General features: G+C 55.0%; 2 protein-coding genes across 8 annotated transcripts; one reads left to right on the top strand and one right to left on the bottom strand.

The window, feature by feature from the left end:
- Nucleotides 1-2864: 2864 nt before the first annotated feature.
- Nucleotides 2865-5246, bottom strand: LOC102110403 (uncharacterized). Its single transcript, XM_005526282.3, has 6 exons — nt 4785-5246; nt 4418-4469; nt 4025-4212; nt 3589-3747; nt 3374-3493; nt 2865-3072 (listed from the first exon to the last, which is right to left on the bottom strand). The coding sequence occupies exons 1-6, from the start codon at nt 4929-4931 to the stop codon at nt 2959-2961; spliced, it is 780 nt and encodes a 259-aa protein (XP_005526339.1). The 5' UTR covers nt 4932-5246; the 3' UTR covers nt 2865-2958.
- A 3341-nt stretch (nt 5247-8587) lies between these two features.
- ACD (ACD shelterin complex subunit and telomerase recruitment factor) lies at nt 8588-16525 on the top strand. Of its 7 annotated transcripts, none has more exons than XM_088062207.1 (16): nt 8599-8665; nt 9229-9357; nt 9480-9609; nt 9843-9964; nt 10531-10621; nt 11156-11235; nt 11425-11469; nt 12003-12037; nt 12415-12578; nt 12784-12889; nt 13011-13091; nt 13509-13640; nt 14178-14276; nt 14517-15235; nt 15753-15826; nt 15998-16525. In XM_088062207.1, the coding sequence occupies exons 1-16, from the start codon at nt 8607-8609 to the stop codon at nt 16056-16058; spliced, it is 2127 nt and encodes a 708-aa protein (XP_087918333.1). In that variant the 5' UTR covers nt 8599-8606; the 3' UTR covers nt 16059-16525. The 7 variants fall into 7 exon arrangements, with proteins under 7 accessions (XP_014110871.2, XP_087918333.1, XP_087918332.1 ...); XM_088062206.1 differs by having other exon boundaries at nt 9229-9393; nt 12787-12889; XM_088062205.1 differs by having other exon boundaries at nt 9229-9393.
- The last annotated feature ends 91 nt before the right edge of the window (nt 16526-16616 follow it).

The following is a 16616-nucleotide window of genomic DNA, read 5'->3' as shown; positions in this document are numbered from 1 at the left end:
AGGATATAAATCCTAACAATCAACCCTAACAGCTGGACACAAACTTTAAAAGACACCATTTTTATTGCCTGAGTCAGAAAAATCCTGCAATTGAAGCATGTCAGAATTTCAAAAGCTATACCAATATTTAAGCAAAGAGGAAGCTTATCCCTGTTAGCTCAATTTCAGTTGTGCCTTGTTGCTTGAGAGGGGTTGTCCCCACAACTTGGTGAGTAGGGATAGGGAAGCTCAGTTTCAGAGCCTGCAACCAAATACTGCAGGTTACATCCCAAATCTTTTATTACTTGTACTCACCTCAGCTCATCTGTCAGCACCAAAACTTTGTGGGTAACAGTATGGAGCAAAAAATTGCTTTATTTCCCTGTGGAAATAAACCTGGGAGTCTCAGTGTGCAGGTACCAAGCATCCCTTGTAAAATCATAAATTCCTTGAATATAGAAAGTAAATACAGACAAGTTTTTCCTACCAGTAGCCCTCACATGACCAAAATGAGTTGAATTAAGGTTTAATTCAGCTGAGGCTGCAAAACCAAGAGGTAAGGACAAAGTGCTGCTCATTCCAACGTGCTTAATTTGCTAAACCTGCTGCATCCTTTCTGGATAAGAAGTGATGGTTCCAGCCACAGCACAATTTCCAGTGAGTGCTGTGTGTCCCATCAGAGCTATCCTTCACTTTGCTTTTTCCCTGGCAGACACAGTGAATTTGCCCAGCATCCAAGGGGCCATGCAGGCTGTGGGGTATCATCTGAAGGACCAAGGCTTGAACCTGCTCATCAACAACGCAGGCATCAGCTCCCACACCACACTGCACTCCCTGGACTCGCAGGAGATGCTCAATGTGTTTGCCACCAATGTGGTTGGACCACTCCAGGTTGTGAAGGTATGTCTGGACCTTTTGGGTTTCTCCTGCTTGGGAAGATGTTCCCTGATGGGAATAAAGTCACCTCCCCTGCCTACCCAGAGGAGCTCAGCAGCTTAGCCCAGCCAGCATCCCCCATGCTTCCAACTTCCCCACTTGGAGCACCTGCCTGCACCAGGCTCACTATTCCAGCTCACTGTGCTGGCTGGAGCCTGGCCCTTCCTTGGGGCAGCTTCCCCATCCCCTGCACTTCTGCCAGGAGTGTCTGTCCAGCTGCTTGTCCACAGTGTGTGACAGAGCCCTCCAGGATGGTCCTCAAATTAGGATTCTGTTGCATGTCAATGGAGAATTGGTGTCTCTGCATCAGGAATTTCTGCCACTCCTGGAGCAAGCGGCGAAGGGTGCAGGGAAGGAGGGTCTGAGCTGCAGCCGGGCCGCTGTCATCAACATCTCCAGCAAACTGGGCTCCATTGGGCTGTGCCTCAGGGTGCCAGAGGCCCCCATGTACCCGTACCGGGCCAGCAAGGTGAGGCGCCAGGGGAGGTGCTGGAGATGCTGTCCCAGGCACGGTGCCCATGGAGGGGAGGGAGCCCATGGGTCACCCCCTGCCCCAGCCACCACCCCCTGCCTGGTTCTCCCAGGTGGAAGCACAGAGACCGGGACAGCAGAAGCAAGGACTGAGCCTTTCCAGTAGGTCATGCTGATGCTTTGTCCCAGGACCAAGTCCCATTTCCCATCTCCACAGACATTTTCTTCCTGGAAAATGTCTCCTCTCCTGCCCACCCACTCCCTGGGTTGTGCTGGCAGGGCTGTGCCTCTTCCAGGCTGCCCAGAACATGGTGACGAGGTGCTTGGCTGCGGAACTCCAGGTCAAGGGGATCTTGTGCATGGCCATCCATCCTGGCTGGGTGAAGACTGACATGGGCACAGAGGAGGTACTGGGCTGGGAAGGGAAGGGTCAGCAGGACCCCCACTGAATCGCCATGTCTTGGGGAGGGCAGGGGCATTTGGGGGATCTTGTGTGATACTGTGGGCTGCCAAGACCAACTTCTGGAGCAGAGCAGGCAGGGAGCAGGCAGCAAGCTGCAACATACTGAATACATGGGATAGCCAGCCCTGTCTCCCCAGCCCAGCCTGGAGAACAGATGTGCGGCAGTAAGGAAAAATATCCCCATGAGCACCATGGATGCTGCTCCTGCGCATGCACCCTCCCCAAGAGCTGCTCTCTGTTACAGTCCATTGTCTTTTTCTGCAGGCACCGCTGACAGTGGAGCACAGCGTGAGGGGCATCCTGACTGTGCTGGCCAGCCTCTCACAGGACACCTCCGGAACCTTCCTCGACTGGGAAGGGAACAGCCTGCCCTGGTGAGGGGAAAATGGACAGCGCCTCTTGCCCATGCTGGAGCCTCTGCTCGCTGGCTCATCATCCTGCATGGTCAGCCCTGTTCACCCTCAGCCCTCCCCACACTGCCGGGGAGAGGGAATCAGTTTGGGAAACAGCCTCTCTCTTCTTTCCCATGCCATGTGTTCCCTGTGGTCCCTCTGTACCCCCACCTCTGTAAACTCTGGCAGCTGATGCCTCTCTGCTCTGTCTCCACACCCAGTCTCAAACCCCCCTTCCAAGCCTGGGGCAGGATCCCTGTGCTCTGCCGGAGCGCTGTGTGTCCCTCTGTCCCACCTGTGACCAGGCATCCCCAGCTGAGGGGCGGAGGCAGCTGGTCCCTGTGACCCCCAGCCCCTCAGGCAGCCCAGCTGGGACAGGTGAAAGTCAGTCCTGCAGGGGCTCAGAAGATCTCTCTCCTCTCAGGAGAGGGACCCTGCTCCAGCTTCTCCAGTGCCTCCTGGAGGGGAGGTCTCCAGAGGGCAGTCACAGTGCCATGGGACACTCATGGGAATGCCAGTGACAGCCGTGGGTCGAGGGCAGCTGTGGGCACCACTGCATCCAGCATGAGGAGTGGGATATCTGGGAAGGGGCCATCTCATGAGCTGGCAATGCACAACAGAGCTGGAGGTTATTGGCAGGAGTTTATTGAGGATCTGGGAAACACAGAAGCAGTGGCACAGGGTTCCTCCTGGCTACCAGAATCCTGAAGTGGTGTCTCACCAGGGTATGACCTTCCCTTCCCAGTCCAGGAAGGCACCGGTCTCCTTCTCAGAGAGGGAGGAGAGGACCTTCAGCATCCCTTGCACGCTGTCATCCACTGTCACAGGGGGCTGTGGGGAAGAGGGGGAGATGCAGCCCATGCCCAAGGCCTGGCTGAGGGCCCTGGAACAGCTAGAGCCAGGGGAAAGATCTGCTCCAGGGCAAAGGGAAAGCTGACAACCTGAGGGGGTGGGACTGAGATGAGAACAGAGGGGATGGAGACTCCCAGCACCCAAGACCAGAACAGGGGGAGTTGCCCCAGCAGCGATTGGGCAGGCAGGGAAGCCAGGGGCAGGGGCTCAGGACAGCAACTCCCACCCATGGAAAATCAGCACAGGCGCTCTGATGGACCTGCCCTGGTGGAATTCCTACCGTGTGTCCAGCAGCACTGCCCATGTCTGTTTGCACCCAGCCGGGGTGGAGAGCGACACAGAGGATGCCGTGCTCCTTGTACGCCAGGGACTGGCACTTGCTCAGCATGTTCAGAGCAGCCTGTGGGGAGACAATGCAGGGACGGTGGTGGGAGGGGAAGGGGGGGCTGCAAGGGGACCCACAGCTGGGCAGGGGGAGCAAAGGTGTGACAGTACCTTGCTGCAGCGGTACGAGGTGACTTGCATCATGTCCCAGCCAAAGAAAGAAGCGATGGAGCCGCCAATGCTGGACATGTTGACAATGGCAGCCTTGCTGCAACTCAGCCCTGAGCCTGGGCACCCCTGGGCAGCTTTCTTCAGCAAGGGCAGGAATGCCTGTGAGGAGACAGAGGGACAGGAGCACACACGGACATGGCACAGGGCAGACAGGGCCAGCTCCTTCCACAGTGGGCAACATTGACACCAGCACTGGGGCATCCTCCTTCCTCTTCCCATTACCCCAGCCTGTCTGGCTCCAGCTCCTGAACTCCAGCCCAATGCTCCATGAGCTTCTCATCAACTGAGAGCCCACTGGTAACCAGAGTGGAGGCAGGACCCCCTCCCATGCCCTTAATGCTTGCCCAGGACAGCCCAATATGGGTGAGGGTCTCACCTGGCCCATCAGCAGCGGCCCAATTGTGTTAGTGGTGTAAATCTCACTCATGTCCTCCAGTATTTCAGTATCAAGTATGTTCACCTTCAGAATTCCAGCATTGTTGATGAGGAGGTTCAGCCCAGAATCCCCCAGGTGCTCCCCAACCTTGGCTGCAGCCGCCTTGATGCTGGCAGGGTCAGCAACTTCTGCAGAGCCAACATAGGGGAGGTCAGAGCCTGTGTCCCCATGGGGGAGTCCCCTCTGTTCCCCCAGAAGTGGCAGTGCCCAATGGCCCTGCAGGCACCAGCCCCTTGGCACAGCTCCCTCCCAGCACGGGGCTCCCAGGGTGTGCCCAGCCTGGGCACTCGCCAGAGGAACTGGGGCAAAGGATCCCCACCTCGGGGCACCTACCGAGCGGGATGATGATGATGTTGGGGTGCTTGGAGGCCAAATTCTGTAACTCCTGTAAGAGAGGGCACTGTGTAGGCATGGAGAGGCTGGAGGGGCTGTGCAGAGGCTCAGCTTTCCCAGGCAAAGTCCATGCCACTCCATCACTATCCCTGCACAACTTTATGTCCAACACCTGCTCCAGCTGCCACAACCCATGGGGCTCTGTGCCTTCTATACATACCATGTACCATTCTCCCCTCCACATATCCCATGCACAAATTGTCCTGTGGTGTCCCAAGCCACCCAACCTGTGCTGCAGGTGCCTGACTGTAGCTCCAGCCCCTTGCAAACACCATTCCTGATCCAGTTTCCCCCTGCCCAGTCTCACCTGTGCTCGCTGTCCCTTGGGGTCCCGACAGCCTGCAAAGATCCACTGTGGTGGGTCTGGCATCCTCAGGAAATGCTGAACAAGCCCCAGGCCAATGCCTCGGTTGGCTCCAGTCACCAGAAGGGAGCGGACATGGAACCCTGCCATGCTGCTCTGGCTGTGGCTACACTGCTCTTGCCTGAACTCCGCTGGTGCCTTTTGCTACTTGGTTATCTCGCATGTTCCCATGAAGACTTGCATCAGCTCCTGGTTCTCAGAAATTCCCTGCATGCACCTCTGTCTCTTGGCTCTGGTCCATACCCATGATCCACTTTTCCTGGTGGCTGTGGAAAGACGCCAAGGGTCCTGCCCAGGCAGGGAATGCCCTGGGCTAGGTGTCTGGTGTGCTGCTTTATGTACCTTCCCTGCTCTACCAAATCTGAGCCTTTTGGTTTTCAGGGCCAGCACTATCCCTGTCCTTGCACTGCGACATTCTCTCCCACCACCTCCCTCCCTCCTGGGATCCCAGGCCTGTCCCTCCCCTCGCCCAAGGTCAGGCAGGCGAGGCTGGACTCGCTGATTCTGCACAGTGCAGTTTGTTGGCCTTTGTGCAATGCCGAAGCCATCCAGGGATGGAGCAGTCAGGACAGGTGAATGTCCCTTGAGTACTTGAGGATAGAGTAGCCAGGACAAACAAGTGTTCCTCGGCCACGAGAACAGGCTGAGAAACCTAGAAACCCTCCAGGGTTGACCAGAGTGACCCCTTTCCTCAGAGTTTGTTATAACAGCACCTATAATATTTAAGTGTGATTGAAGGATAATTCCTGCCCCATCCCTGGAGTGTTCATGGACAGGCTGCATTGGCTTCTGAGCAACCTGGTCTAGTGTAAGGTGTCCCTACTTGTGCAGGGGGGGTGGAACTAGATGGTCTTTAACGTCCCTTCCAGCCCAAACTATTGGTCTGTGATCTTATGATAAAATTCAGTTTTGCCCCTGGGTGTGACTTTGGTGTGGCTGAGAGCCAGTGCTGTGCCCAGGTACATGCACTACAGGTAAACATCCAGCCCCAGGGTGGTCCAGGTACTCCCCAGCTCTTTCCTGCAGAAGAAACTTGAAGCAATTGATGGATTGAACTCCCAGAGAAGCATCTGACTGATGGACTCAGGAGCTTTGGGACAGCGCTGAGGATCACCGAATCACAGAATCATCCCCCAGGAGCTCCTGTTGCACCTAAAGTCAATGGAGAACAATGACCCACATGTTTCCACATGTCCCCACCCTGCAGGGAGTGGGCGGATCTGGCCATCCGATAGATTATGGATGGATTGAACTTGGTGGTCTTAGGGGTCTTTTCCAATCTAAATGGTTCTGTGATTCTATGATCCCAGGGCCTCCCCAGCTGACTCCTGCTGCAGCATCACCCAAACTGCACAGACCGTTTGCAACAGTGGAAGGTACACACTTAACACAGTTCAGAGATGTTGCATAGGTAGTTTAAAGTAATTAATAACCATTTACATGGGATGTGATTGGGCAGGACTAAGGGGGCATAAGCTCGTGGAACCTCTCCTGCTCCAGCTGGAGATGCTGCTCCAAGGACCTTTCCAACTGGACAATGATGCGCTGTCATGTTCAGGAGATCAGACCCTCCATCCAAATGCAACCTTTCCAAACAAATCAACTTTTGTCTGTAAGAGCAAACCCTGCCACCTACTCTTCTGTGTGTGTGGTGAGTTGACCCTGGCTGGATGCCTGGCATCCACAAAAGCCACTCTATCACTTCCCTCTGCAACTGGACAGGGGAGAGAAAAAAATATAACAAAGGTTCATGAGTTGAGATAAGGTCCAGGAGAGATCACTCACCAAATACCATCACAGGCAAAACGGACTGAAACTGGGGATATTAACTGAATATTAATCTGATTGTTAAATCAGAGCAGTATAATGAGAAGTAAGATGAAAATACCTTAAAAATACCTTCTCCACCACTCCCTTCTTCCCAGTTCTACCTCCTCCTGCTCGGCAGTGCAGGGAGGCAGGGAATGGGGGTTATGGTCAGTTCATCACATGTGTTCCCTGCTGCTGCTCAGGGAGAAGAGTTGGAGTCCTTCCCCTGCTCCAGCACGGGGTCTCATGGGAGACAGTTCTCCATGAACTTCTCCAATGTGACTCCATCTTATGGGCAACAGTTCTCCACAAACTGCTGCAATATGGATCACTCTTCCATGGGGTGCAGTCCTTCAGGCACAGCTTGCTCCAGCTTGGGTCCTCCACAGGGTCACAAGTCCTACCGGGAAACCTGCTTCAGCGTGGGCTCTCTCCACAGGTCTGCAGGTTCTGCCAGGACCCTGCTCTAGCATGAGTTTCTCATGGGTTCACAGCCTCTTCTCAGGTATCTACCTGCTCCAGCATGGGCTCCTCCAGGGGCTGCAGGTGTATCTCTGCATTCCCATGGCCTCCATGGACCTAAGGGGCACAGCTGCCTCACCATGGGCTGCAAGAGAATCTCAGCTCCAGTGTCTGGAGCACCTCCTCCCCCTCCCTCTGCGCTGACCTTTGTGTCTGCAGAGCTATTCTCCTCACATATTCCCACTCCACTCCTCTCTGGCTGCAATTACATCTGCACAGTAACTTGTTTTCTTCTTATATATGTTATCACAGAAGTGTTACTACTGTGGCTGAAGTGTTTGGCCTTGGCCAGCAACACGTCTGTCCTGGAGCTGTCTGGCACTGACTCTGCTGGATATGGAGGAGGCTCCTAGCAGCTTCCCACACAAGCTACCCCTTAAGACATGCCCCCCACCCCCCCCAAAACCTGGCCATGCAAACAAAATACAGTGTGAAAATTATACCCATTTTGTGCCATTTCACTGCCCTCAGCGGCAGTCCGGTGATGGAACCACACCCTCTGGCACAGGGATGAAAAGGCACTGACGACCCCAAGTCACAGCTGAACTGGGTGAGAGGAGGAATTTGCCATCCCTTCAGCCAGAACATTTCCCAGGTTGCTTGACAGATTTGACCAAATGGCTTTAATACTTTAAGATGAGGAAAAGAATAGGCAAGGCTGTTGTGGAAGGATGCTTCTTCCCGTGGGCAACCATCTGGGGAGACCTTGGGATTACCTGGAGCTGGAGCCAAAACTAAAGGAGAGAACGTAAAAACAAATAGAGTCCCAGGGATGGTTTGGCATCACGTGTGAACCACTGAATGGCAAACAGTACTAGAGAGCTGGACAAAACACGGGAATCCTGGAATGACTGGGGTTGGAAGGGACCTGTTATTCCAACACCCTGCCATGGGCAGGGTCACCTTCTCTTAGGCTCAGAGCCCCATCCAACCTGGCCTTAAACATTTCCAGGGATGGGGCAGCTTCAGCTTCTCTGGCCAACCTGTGCCAGTGACTCACCCCACTATCAGGGAAGAATTTCCTCCTCGTATCTAATCTAAACCTGCCTTTTTTTCAGTTTGAAGCCATTCCCCCTTGTTTTATCACTCCATGGCAGTGTCCAAAGTTCCTCTCCAGCTCTCCTGTAACCCCTTTAGGTTCTGGAAATGGCTCCAAGATTTCCCCAGATCCTTCTCTTCTAGAACGGGACGCGCTTGCCCAGGAAAAGCGCCGCGGCTGGGCACAGGGATAGGGCGGGGCATAAGGATGGGGACTGGGGTGAGACGGAGGGCTGAGCTGGGGATGGGGAGGGTCCTGGCTTCGACCCCGCGCCGGAACTGGCGCTGCCGGGCCCCGCTTCCTTCTCCGGTCCCGCCTCCTGTTCCTGTCCCGCCTCCTGGTCCGGGTTCCGTTTCCAGTTCCGGGCCTCGTTCCCAGTTCCGGGCCCCGGGGCCATGGCAGCGGCGGCTGCTCCGCCGGGCGGGGCGAGCCCGGGGCTGGCGGCGGGGGAGCGGTGAGGGGGGGCCGGGAGGGGGGGTTAGCCCTGCCCGCCCTGCCCGCCCTGCCCGCCCTGCCTGCCCTGCCTGCCCTCAGCTCCCGCCTGGCCCCATCCCCGCCTGCCCTCAGCTCCCGCCTGGCCCCATCCCCGCCTGCCCTCAGCTCCCGCCTGGCCCCATCCCCTCCTACCCTCGGCTCCCGCCTGGCCCCATCCCCTCCTACTCTCGGCTCCCGCCTGCCCTCAGCCCCCGTCTGCCCTCAGCTCCCGCCTGGCCCCATCCCCGCCTGCCCTCGGCTCCCGCCTGCCCTCAGCCCCTGCCCGTCTTCATCCCCCACCTGCCCTCATCCCCCGCCTGCCCTCAGCCCCGGCGTGTCCCCAACCCTTACCTGTCCCCAACCGCGTCTATCCCAGCCCCACCTGTCCCCAGCCCCTGCCTGTCCCCAATTCTTCTCCCTTTCACAGTTCAGGCAATTATAGTTAAGACTTGGTCCCAGGAAAGTAGTTACTGGGTGATAATAAACAATATGGAAGGAAGTAGAAATAAATGTCCTGTCCTGTCCTGTGTGGGAGAATTGCAGAAGGCCAGACATACTCCAGAACTGCGAGTGTCCCCCTCCACTGTCCGAGCAGAATGCAGCAGGACCTGTGTGCCCCCAGCAGCGTGGCTTCCTCAGCACAATGCCCTTAGGATGGGTCCTTGCAGAGAAGTGGGTGCACTTGGGTGGATTTGAGCAATCTCCTGGGTTTGTGGCTGTGCTTGGTGTGCAAAACCCTTCCCAGGGTGATAGAGCACTGCTTATAGTTTAGTGTGTTGTCTCTTCTCATGTAGTCTTGTCTGTGTGGACAAGAATGTGGCTTCTCCCAAACTCTACGTCCTGGAGCCATGGATTGCTGACCTCTTGGTGAATTACGAGCAACTGGAGGAGCGTGAGAATTTCCTGGCTGGACAGGTGGTGCGGGTAGGTACCCACAGGGACTGTCCCAAAGCACTCCAACCTTTAAAATCTAAGTTCTGGGAAGTGCACAGTGGTTCCCAGCTTGGAGGCTGTGGATGCGCAACTCTTCCTTCTCAGCGTCTCTGATTTAAATTTGTTTTGAGGAGGAAAAGCTTGGTGTCATGACTGCCTTCCTGTGAAACTTGTTCCAGGTCTACAAATAAGAGGTTTTTTTCCCCTCTCCAATCTCTTGACAGGTCTTAAATGATTCAACTGCTCCTGGCCAGCCTGGCCTCCAGGAAGCTGTGGTGCAGGTCTCTGATGGATCCTGCTACATCCGTGTGGTCATTACACCCGAAGCTCTGCAGGCAGAGGAAAAGTGGGTTCCACCGTGACTTGGCATGGCTGGGACAGCAGTTCTCCACAGCTGCTGTGAGGAGCTGGGGCTCCTGCCTGGTCTTGTTTCAGGTTGTGTTAAGCTAAAGCAACCTCAGGGTGGGAAGCTGGTGTGAAAGAGCTCCTAAGAGAGGAAAGCTGGCATGCCCTTGCTCTGGTGCCTGCTGGTTGGGATGGGCAGGGATCCATGGCAGAAGCTGTGATGCCATTAGAAAGGACTGTAAAGCTCTTGGGTTTTGTGGAAGGAGGCAGAGCATTAACCATGGTAGCCTGGGCTGCTCCTTCAGTGCTTTCTTCCATTTTCCCATTTGGACACCCTTAAACTGTTGGGGTGCTGATGGTAGAGCCAAGGACAAGCAGCAGGAAGAAGCTGCTCTTAGGCAGGAATTTCTAAGGAATATGGAGCCCTTGGTGCTTGCTGCTCATGCTGAGACATGTTCCAGAATGCCCTGGTGTGGTTGGCAGAGCACTTGTGGGAGCCCCACTGTGTGTTGGGGGAGGGATTCCAGCTCCATTCTTCAAGGCATTCCTGCTCTGCTCCTTTTCCAGCGCCCACCTGCAGCTCAGGCTTTCCAGCCTTAATTGCAGAATTATCGTCCTGCAGAAGTACACAGTGTGTTTTCAGGACGAGGCCAGGCTGGTAAGTGCTTTGAGGAGTGGAAGCAGCCTGTTCCTTTACCATGTTATGCTTCCTCCACTCTTGCCTGCTTCCAGCTGCTCCTGGCAGCTGAAGGCAGGTGATGGGTGGCCTTTTGTTTTCATCTGCAGCTCCTGTGGGGTCTGTGGCAGCTGACCTGGGCAGGGATGAGCCCTTGCTGGGGATGGGGTGCATCTTTCCCAGGGCCACCTGGCTGTCACCTCTGCCTGTTGGGCAGCTGCAGGAGGCCTGCATGAGCTGGTGGCAGAGTAGCCCACTGTCCCCTTGCAGAGTTTCAGAGGTGTCCCCACAGACTCCCCTGGGCTGGCCCACCCTGGCATGTGGCTCTTGCAGAGCCATCAGCTGAGGCAGGAAGATACAAACTCCCCTTTGAAGGAGGTTGTCCTTTTTGAGGGGACCTTCTCTTAGACTGGAGGGTTTGTGGCAGAGCTGGGGTGGGAGCGCTGGCTGGCCCCAGGGGAGGCAGAGGCAGAGGTGGGACTCAGAGGTGCTTTACAGGCTCTGTCCTCCCCACAGGAGGACTGCGAGTTTTACCTCACGGCCCAGCAGTTCATCGTGCTGCCCATGCAGAGGCAGAGGATGGAATCATCCGACGGGTATGGCCCATGGCATGAGTGGGTGGGGGCTGTGCTCAGGGGGACTTCCTCATCTTCCCCACAGTGGCTGACCCTGGGAGTCCTGATGTGACCTGCTTGTGGAAATTCCTTTTGAAAGAGGGATTGTCTCCAAGGCAAGGGAGATGGGGATTTGGAGGGAATCAGTAACTGGCTTCTCTCTTGCTGCAGGAACCAGGACCCCTCTGTGGTGAAGAAGATTAAGGAGCTCTGGCTGTAAGTATAGGGCTGAGGAATGTATGCAGACACCCTGATGAGAGTGTGCAACCTCAGACTGGGGTTAGAGCATGCTGGCAAGGGCTGGCACAGGTTATGGCACCTCCTGGTTAACCTGTGTGACTCCTTGCCCTGGAACGTGACAGAGATGAGTAGACCATGAAAAATGAAATTGTGGTGGCACAGTGCCAGCCTCTTCCTCTGAGCTAGGAGGAAACACCTGTGGGGAACTTGTTCCTGCCAGTGGTGGGCAGCACAGCTGCGTGGGTGAGCCCTGCACAGCTCATTCTTCATCCTTGGAGATCCAATACTGGAGATCCTCAGGGCCTTCCATCAGTCCATCTCCAGGGGTGAGGCTCCCTGATGGCTATTCCTGGCATACTGAGCATGTGGCCAGTGGCCAGATCAGCACCCAGTGGGAGAACCACTACTTGCACAAGCTGCTTCTTCCAATCCAGGGTGCTTGATCTGTAACCAAGAGCTGTGTGTGTCCCAGCCCTAACCTGGCTCTGTCTTCTCCTTGGTCATTACAGGAGGAATCTTGCTGTGAGGAATGCTCCCAGCTCAGGTAAAGGGTTGTGGGGGGTGTGCAATGCTCTGACTGGGTGGGGGGCCTGGGTTTCCTCAGTTTGGTCCATGTTAGGCAGAGGTAGCACAAACTTGGTCAGATCTCACAAGTGTATGTTGCTAAAAAGCAGGAAGAGATAATGCTGACAGCTAAAGCAGAGTGGGACATTACACGCCTGTGCTCATGCTGCTGGTCCAGGATGTGTGAAGAAAGGAAAGATAGTTTCTAGAAGCAAAGGAAATGCAGAATTTTGGATGTTCCCACAGGTTTCAGTGTCATGACAGTCACCAAGTCATGCAGCAGGGTAAAGGTTTGCAAGTGAGGCTTGCCTGATTTCAGCTGTCTCCACTACTGATGTCTGTGTGTTGTTGCTCCAGAGCCCTCTGTCTCTCAGCTGATTGATGCCATAGGACAGAACCAGCTGGAGATTTTGAAGGAAAATGCCGAGGAATGCTTGGATTTATGGAAATCAAAGGACAAGCCAGTGACAGTGGAGGACGAGGTTCCTGTCACCCAGTGGGAGGCAGAGCGCAAGAAGGAGGTCAGTCTGCCTGCTAGGACCAGCTGAGACAGGGCTGTGACAGCTTAGGGTGCTCTGGTGGGTGGGGGAAGGAAGGGGAAGGACAGTGGGCAGAGCTGGAGGTTTGCTGGGGAGGGAGATGGTGTTGGGTTGGCACCCAACAAGTGGGTTCCTGCACCTGGAGAGGGACTGCCCAGCAAAACCCCTGTCACTTGTCTCATTTCAGCAGGGAGAGAATGTTTTCATGGTCCCAGTCAGCGCCCTGGTGATCCCTCCTGAGGAGGAGGCAGTTGTTTGTGATTCTTCTGAGGCAGCACCTGCAGGGTACACAGGTAGGCAGTGCAGCACCCAGGCATATGAAATGAGGGGCTCCCTAGGGTGGGGACAAGAGTTCCTTTGCCCTGGGTGTGCCTCATGCTGGGGGTATGACCAACAGTGCCCCTTTCATTGCAGATACAAGCCAAGCAGCTCCTGGAAAGAGTAGTGATGATAGGACAATGCCAGGAGACCCAAGTGTTGTATCCCAGACCAGCTGTGAGTAGCAGGATCTCCAGATCCTAGAATGATTTCTGTTGGAAGGGACCTTAAAGACTATCTAGCCCAAATCCCTGCCATGAGCAGGGACACATTCCACTAGACCAGGTTGCTCCAAGCCCTGTCCAACTTAGCCTTGAACACTTCCAGGGCTGGGTCAGCCACAGCTTCACTGGGCAACCTGTGCCATGGCCTCCGCACCCTCACAGGAAGAATTTCTTACAAATATCTAATCTAACACTGCCCTCTGTCAGTGTGAAGCCACTTCCCTTTGTCCTGGCACTCCATGGCCTTGTCTAAAGTCCTTCTCCTGGACCTCTCTCCTGCCCTCTTGGAGCCTCTTCAGATACTGGAAAGTTCTCTAAGGTCTCCCTGGAGCTTTCTATTATCCAAGCTGAATAACCTCAACTCTCTCAGCTTGTCTCCATAGCAGAGGTGCTCCAGCCTTTGGATCGTCCTCATGGCCTCCTATGAACGCTCCAGATCCCATCCAGCCTTTAGTTTCCTCTACAGTTGACACATCCCATCTCCTTGGACTGAGTGGAGGAGGTACTGGTGTGGCCAGGTCTTTGGGAGACCTTGAGCAGACAGGGAATGGCCCAAATCCTCCAGGTTCTTGAAGCTGCAGCTTTGGTTGATCCTGGGAGCACAGGAAGGCATTTTGATGCCATCACTGAGCATGAGTCTCCTGCCCTGGTATGGGCTCCTCACTGGCTCTGGCTCAGCACCGGGATGGGTTTGTGTCACCTTACTTGGCTTGGTGTCACCAAGCTTTGCTGCAGAATTACCTGCAGAAGCTCCATGTAGAGGAGGAGCTGAAGGGAGGAATTGTCCTGAATAGTGCAGGGTGTAGGAGAAAGCCTTCTTCATACCTGCCTGCTCTCTGGGCAGTGTCTGCCTCTCCACTGCCTGCTGTGTGAGATCTTGGAAAGGGTATCACTGGAATACACCACATTTTGAGCTGGAAAGGGCTGCAGAGCTCCCCTCAAGAGCTGTCTCTGTCTGAGACCTTGTGCACAGGGCACCCACAGGGAATGGGCAGCTGCTTTCTTCGCCAAAATCAACCCTCCAGCTTCTTCATTGCAGGTGCCACATCACCAGCCTTGTCAGATAGCTTGGAGGGATCCCCGGACAACCCCTGGAATAGAATGCCCTCGTTGTCTTTGACCCCGAGCTCTTCCGATGGTGAGTCCTCATGTCCCAGGGCATCCAGCCTGCCTTCCTGGCAGGAGACAGCTCCTCTCTTCTCAATGGGTGTAGCTCACCCTGGATGCTGGCTTGATTTACCCTGGCCATAAAGCAGTGCTGTGATGTTCCCATAGCCCTGGACCTGCATCATTCCAGGCCTGACACTCTTCCTGTGTGCCAGGGCAGGTCCCACCACCAGCCCCCTGCTCAAACTGATGATGCTTTTCCTCTTACTAGAGAAGAGCTTTCAACCTGACCCTCCCCTGAAGACCCAGAAAGATGTGGCTGCTGACAGCAACACCACCGACCTGTTGGAATTGTGTAGCCAGGGCTCTCCTGAGGGCTTGCCCCAGGGAGAGCCAGTACAGACCTCATCTCCCTCCCTGCTCCGCTCCCACAGCACTCCCAGTCCGGTGGAGATCAGCACCACTGAGGTGGCATCAGCTGCAGAGGCAGCCTGGGATACCCTGTGTTCTGATCGTGGCCCGCAGGGATCCAGGGACTCTCAGGCCACCCTGCCCACTCTTTCTCCAGTTTTTCCAGCCTTGCCAGGCAGCAGTGTACAGTTCCTGCCCGGCAGGATTCCTCACAGGGAGCAGGCCTGCTCCAGTGGCACAACTTCCTCTCCAGATGTGTTGAGGCCTGGACTGGCTCATGTAAGGACACAGGGAAGAGAGACTGTGGGTGCCAAGAGGAAGCTGGTGGAGGAAGATGAGCAGGGCCCCAGTGGGCAGCAGCTTACCCCGGGCACCTCAAAGGACAGGGGGAGAGGCACAGACAAGAGATCGGAGCTCATGAGCCCACAGGGTGCAAAGAAGAGCAGAACGCAGACAGGGCTGCAGCGTGGAAAAGAGCTTGAGGAGGAGGATAAAGAGGAGGAGGAGGAGGAAGAGCAAGCATCCCCTGCAAGAGCTGGGCCCAGCTCCAGGCCGGAGCAGTGCAGAGCTCCAGAGCCGGTAAATATGAAGCAGCTGGTGAGGTTCCCTGTGGGCTGGGGGTGCCTGGGGAGGCTCTCTGTGCCCACACCTCTGGTGTCCATCCCCAGGATCTTTCCTCACCAGGCTGGTGGGGATGGGAAGTTGAATGCAGGTGTCAGTGTAGATGGTGGAGGATCTGGGAATACTGAGGGAATCATGAGAGAATCATGTAATCACTTAGGCTGGAAAAGAGTTCATGAGATGGAAGTCCAACCATTCCTCAGTACTGCCAAGTCCACCACTGCCACATCCACAGGCCTTTAACTCCATCCAGAGATGGTGAAGACTGTGGTTTAGCCTGAGCTAAACAATTGTGTGGGAACAATTGCTGGAGCGTCTTCCAAGCTATCTGGGTAAAAGGTCAAAAGAACAGAGGGAGAGACACCTCAATTCTAGGTGTTTTCCTGGGGTTATTGGGCTCTCAGGCTGCATAGAGCAGCACTCTGGGTGCTGTGGCTGGAGCAGACCCATCTCGCCCTCCCCTTTGCTTTTGTAGTTCATGGAGAGACCGCCCCAGTACCAATACGAGGCACCGAGCCCTGAGCTCTGCCAGCAGGTACAATCTATCAGGTCAGTACCATATCAGCCATGGACTCGTGGCTGTCCCTTGTTCCTGCAGTGGGACTCACATCACTGTAGTGAGTCCCCAGTCTCTACCTTACCCCTTGTCACCAGCTGCCCTAGTGGTGTGTCCACAGCTGGATTTCTTCTCACCCTGGCTCCTCCTGTCTGGTTTCTCAGGATCTCAAAGGCAATGCTGAAGTGGGCATGCTGGATACTGACTGAGGAGGATGATTCCTGAGCCCAACCCATCTTTCGTTCCTTTGTTTCTTCAATGGGTCTGTCAAAACACTGGGAAGAGTGGTTGGGGGAGGGATGTGGGGACATCAAAAGCTCTGTGCCCCAGGGGACTGCTGAGTGGGCTGGCCTAGCTGCAGAAACCTTGGCACATGACCTGTTGAAACCCAATACCCTCAGTGACAGGAGGGGAGAAAAGCATTCACTCAGGAATGCGTATATGTGAGCCAGCATCCCTCTCCCACCTCTTCATCCTTTCCAAATGCCTTGTCCCAGCAAGTGGGGACAAGAGGTGACACAGTGCCACCATAGAAGTGATGGCAGAGGCGCCACAACCTGATCCTGCTCCAAAGGTACCCCAGGAGCATGGATGGTTTATTGAATAAGTTTAGGTTGGGTCCTGCACTGTTTATTACAAAAAATATCCTGCAGGGTTATGCTGTAGAAATTAAAAATTGTATATTTTTTAAATACACAGCTCTTGTATTAAAAAAAAAAAACCAAACAAAAAAAAAAAAACAAAACAAGCATCTTGCTTTGTCGTAAACATCTGTGTAAGGAA

This window comes from Pseudopodoces humilis, chromosome 14 (genome assembly GCF_049639895.1).
Source record: "Pseudopodoces humilis isolate 2021_Gansu_Grassland_sample_001 chromosome 14, ASM4963989v1, whole genome shotgun sequence".
NCBI classification, from domain to species: domain Eukaryota; kingdom Metazoa; phylum Chordata; class Aves; order Passeriformes; family Paridae; genus Pseudopodoces; species Pseudopodoces humilis.
The sequence above is the reverse complement of the archived record's forward strand: the minus strand, read 5'-3'. Positions and strand labels throughout refer to the sequence as shown.

What these genes read in the sequence shown, in the direction of transcription:
- LOC102110403 (XM_005526282.3), bottom strand. Translation starts at nt 4,931, where the DNA reads ATGGCAGGGTTCCATGTCCGCTCCCTTCTGGTGACTGGAGCCAACCGA. An exon ending in CATCATCATCATCCCGCTCG is followed by an intron (nt 4,213 to 4,417) that starts GTAGGTGCCCCG and finishes TTGGCTCTGCAG; the next exon opens with AAGTTGCTGACCCTGCCAGC. An exon ending in GCAGTGCTGCTGGACACACG is followed by an intron (nt 3,073 to 3,373) that starts GTAGGAATTCCA and finishes TCTTCCCCACAG; the next exon opens with CCCCCTGTGACAGTGGATGA.
- ACD (XM_088062205.1), top strand. Translation starts at nt 8,607, where the DNA reads ATGGCAGCGGCGGCTGCTCCGCCGGGCGGGGCGAGCCCGGGGCTGGCG. An exon ending in GGATTTGAGCAATCTCCTGG is followed by an intron (nt 9,394 to 9,479) that starts GTTTGTGGCTGT and finishes CTTCTCATGTAG; the next exon opens with TCTTGTCTGTGTGGACAAGA. An exon ending in AGTGCAGAGCTCCAGAGCCG is followed by an intron (nt 15,236 to 15,752) that starts GTAAATATGAAG and finishes TTGCTTTTGTAG; the next exon opens with TTCATGGAGAGACCGCCCCA.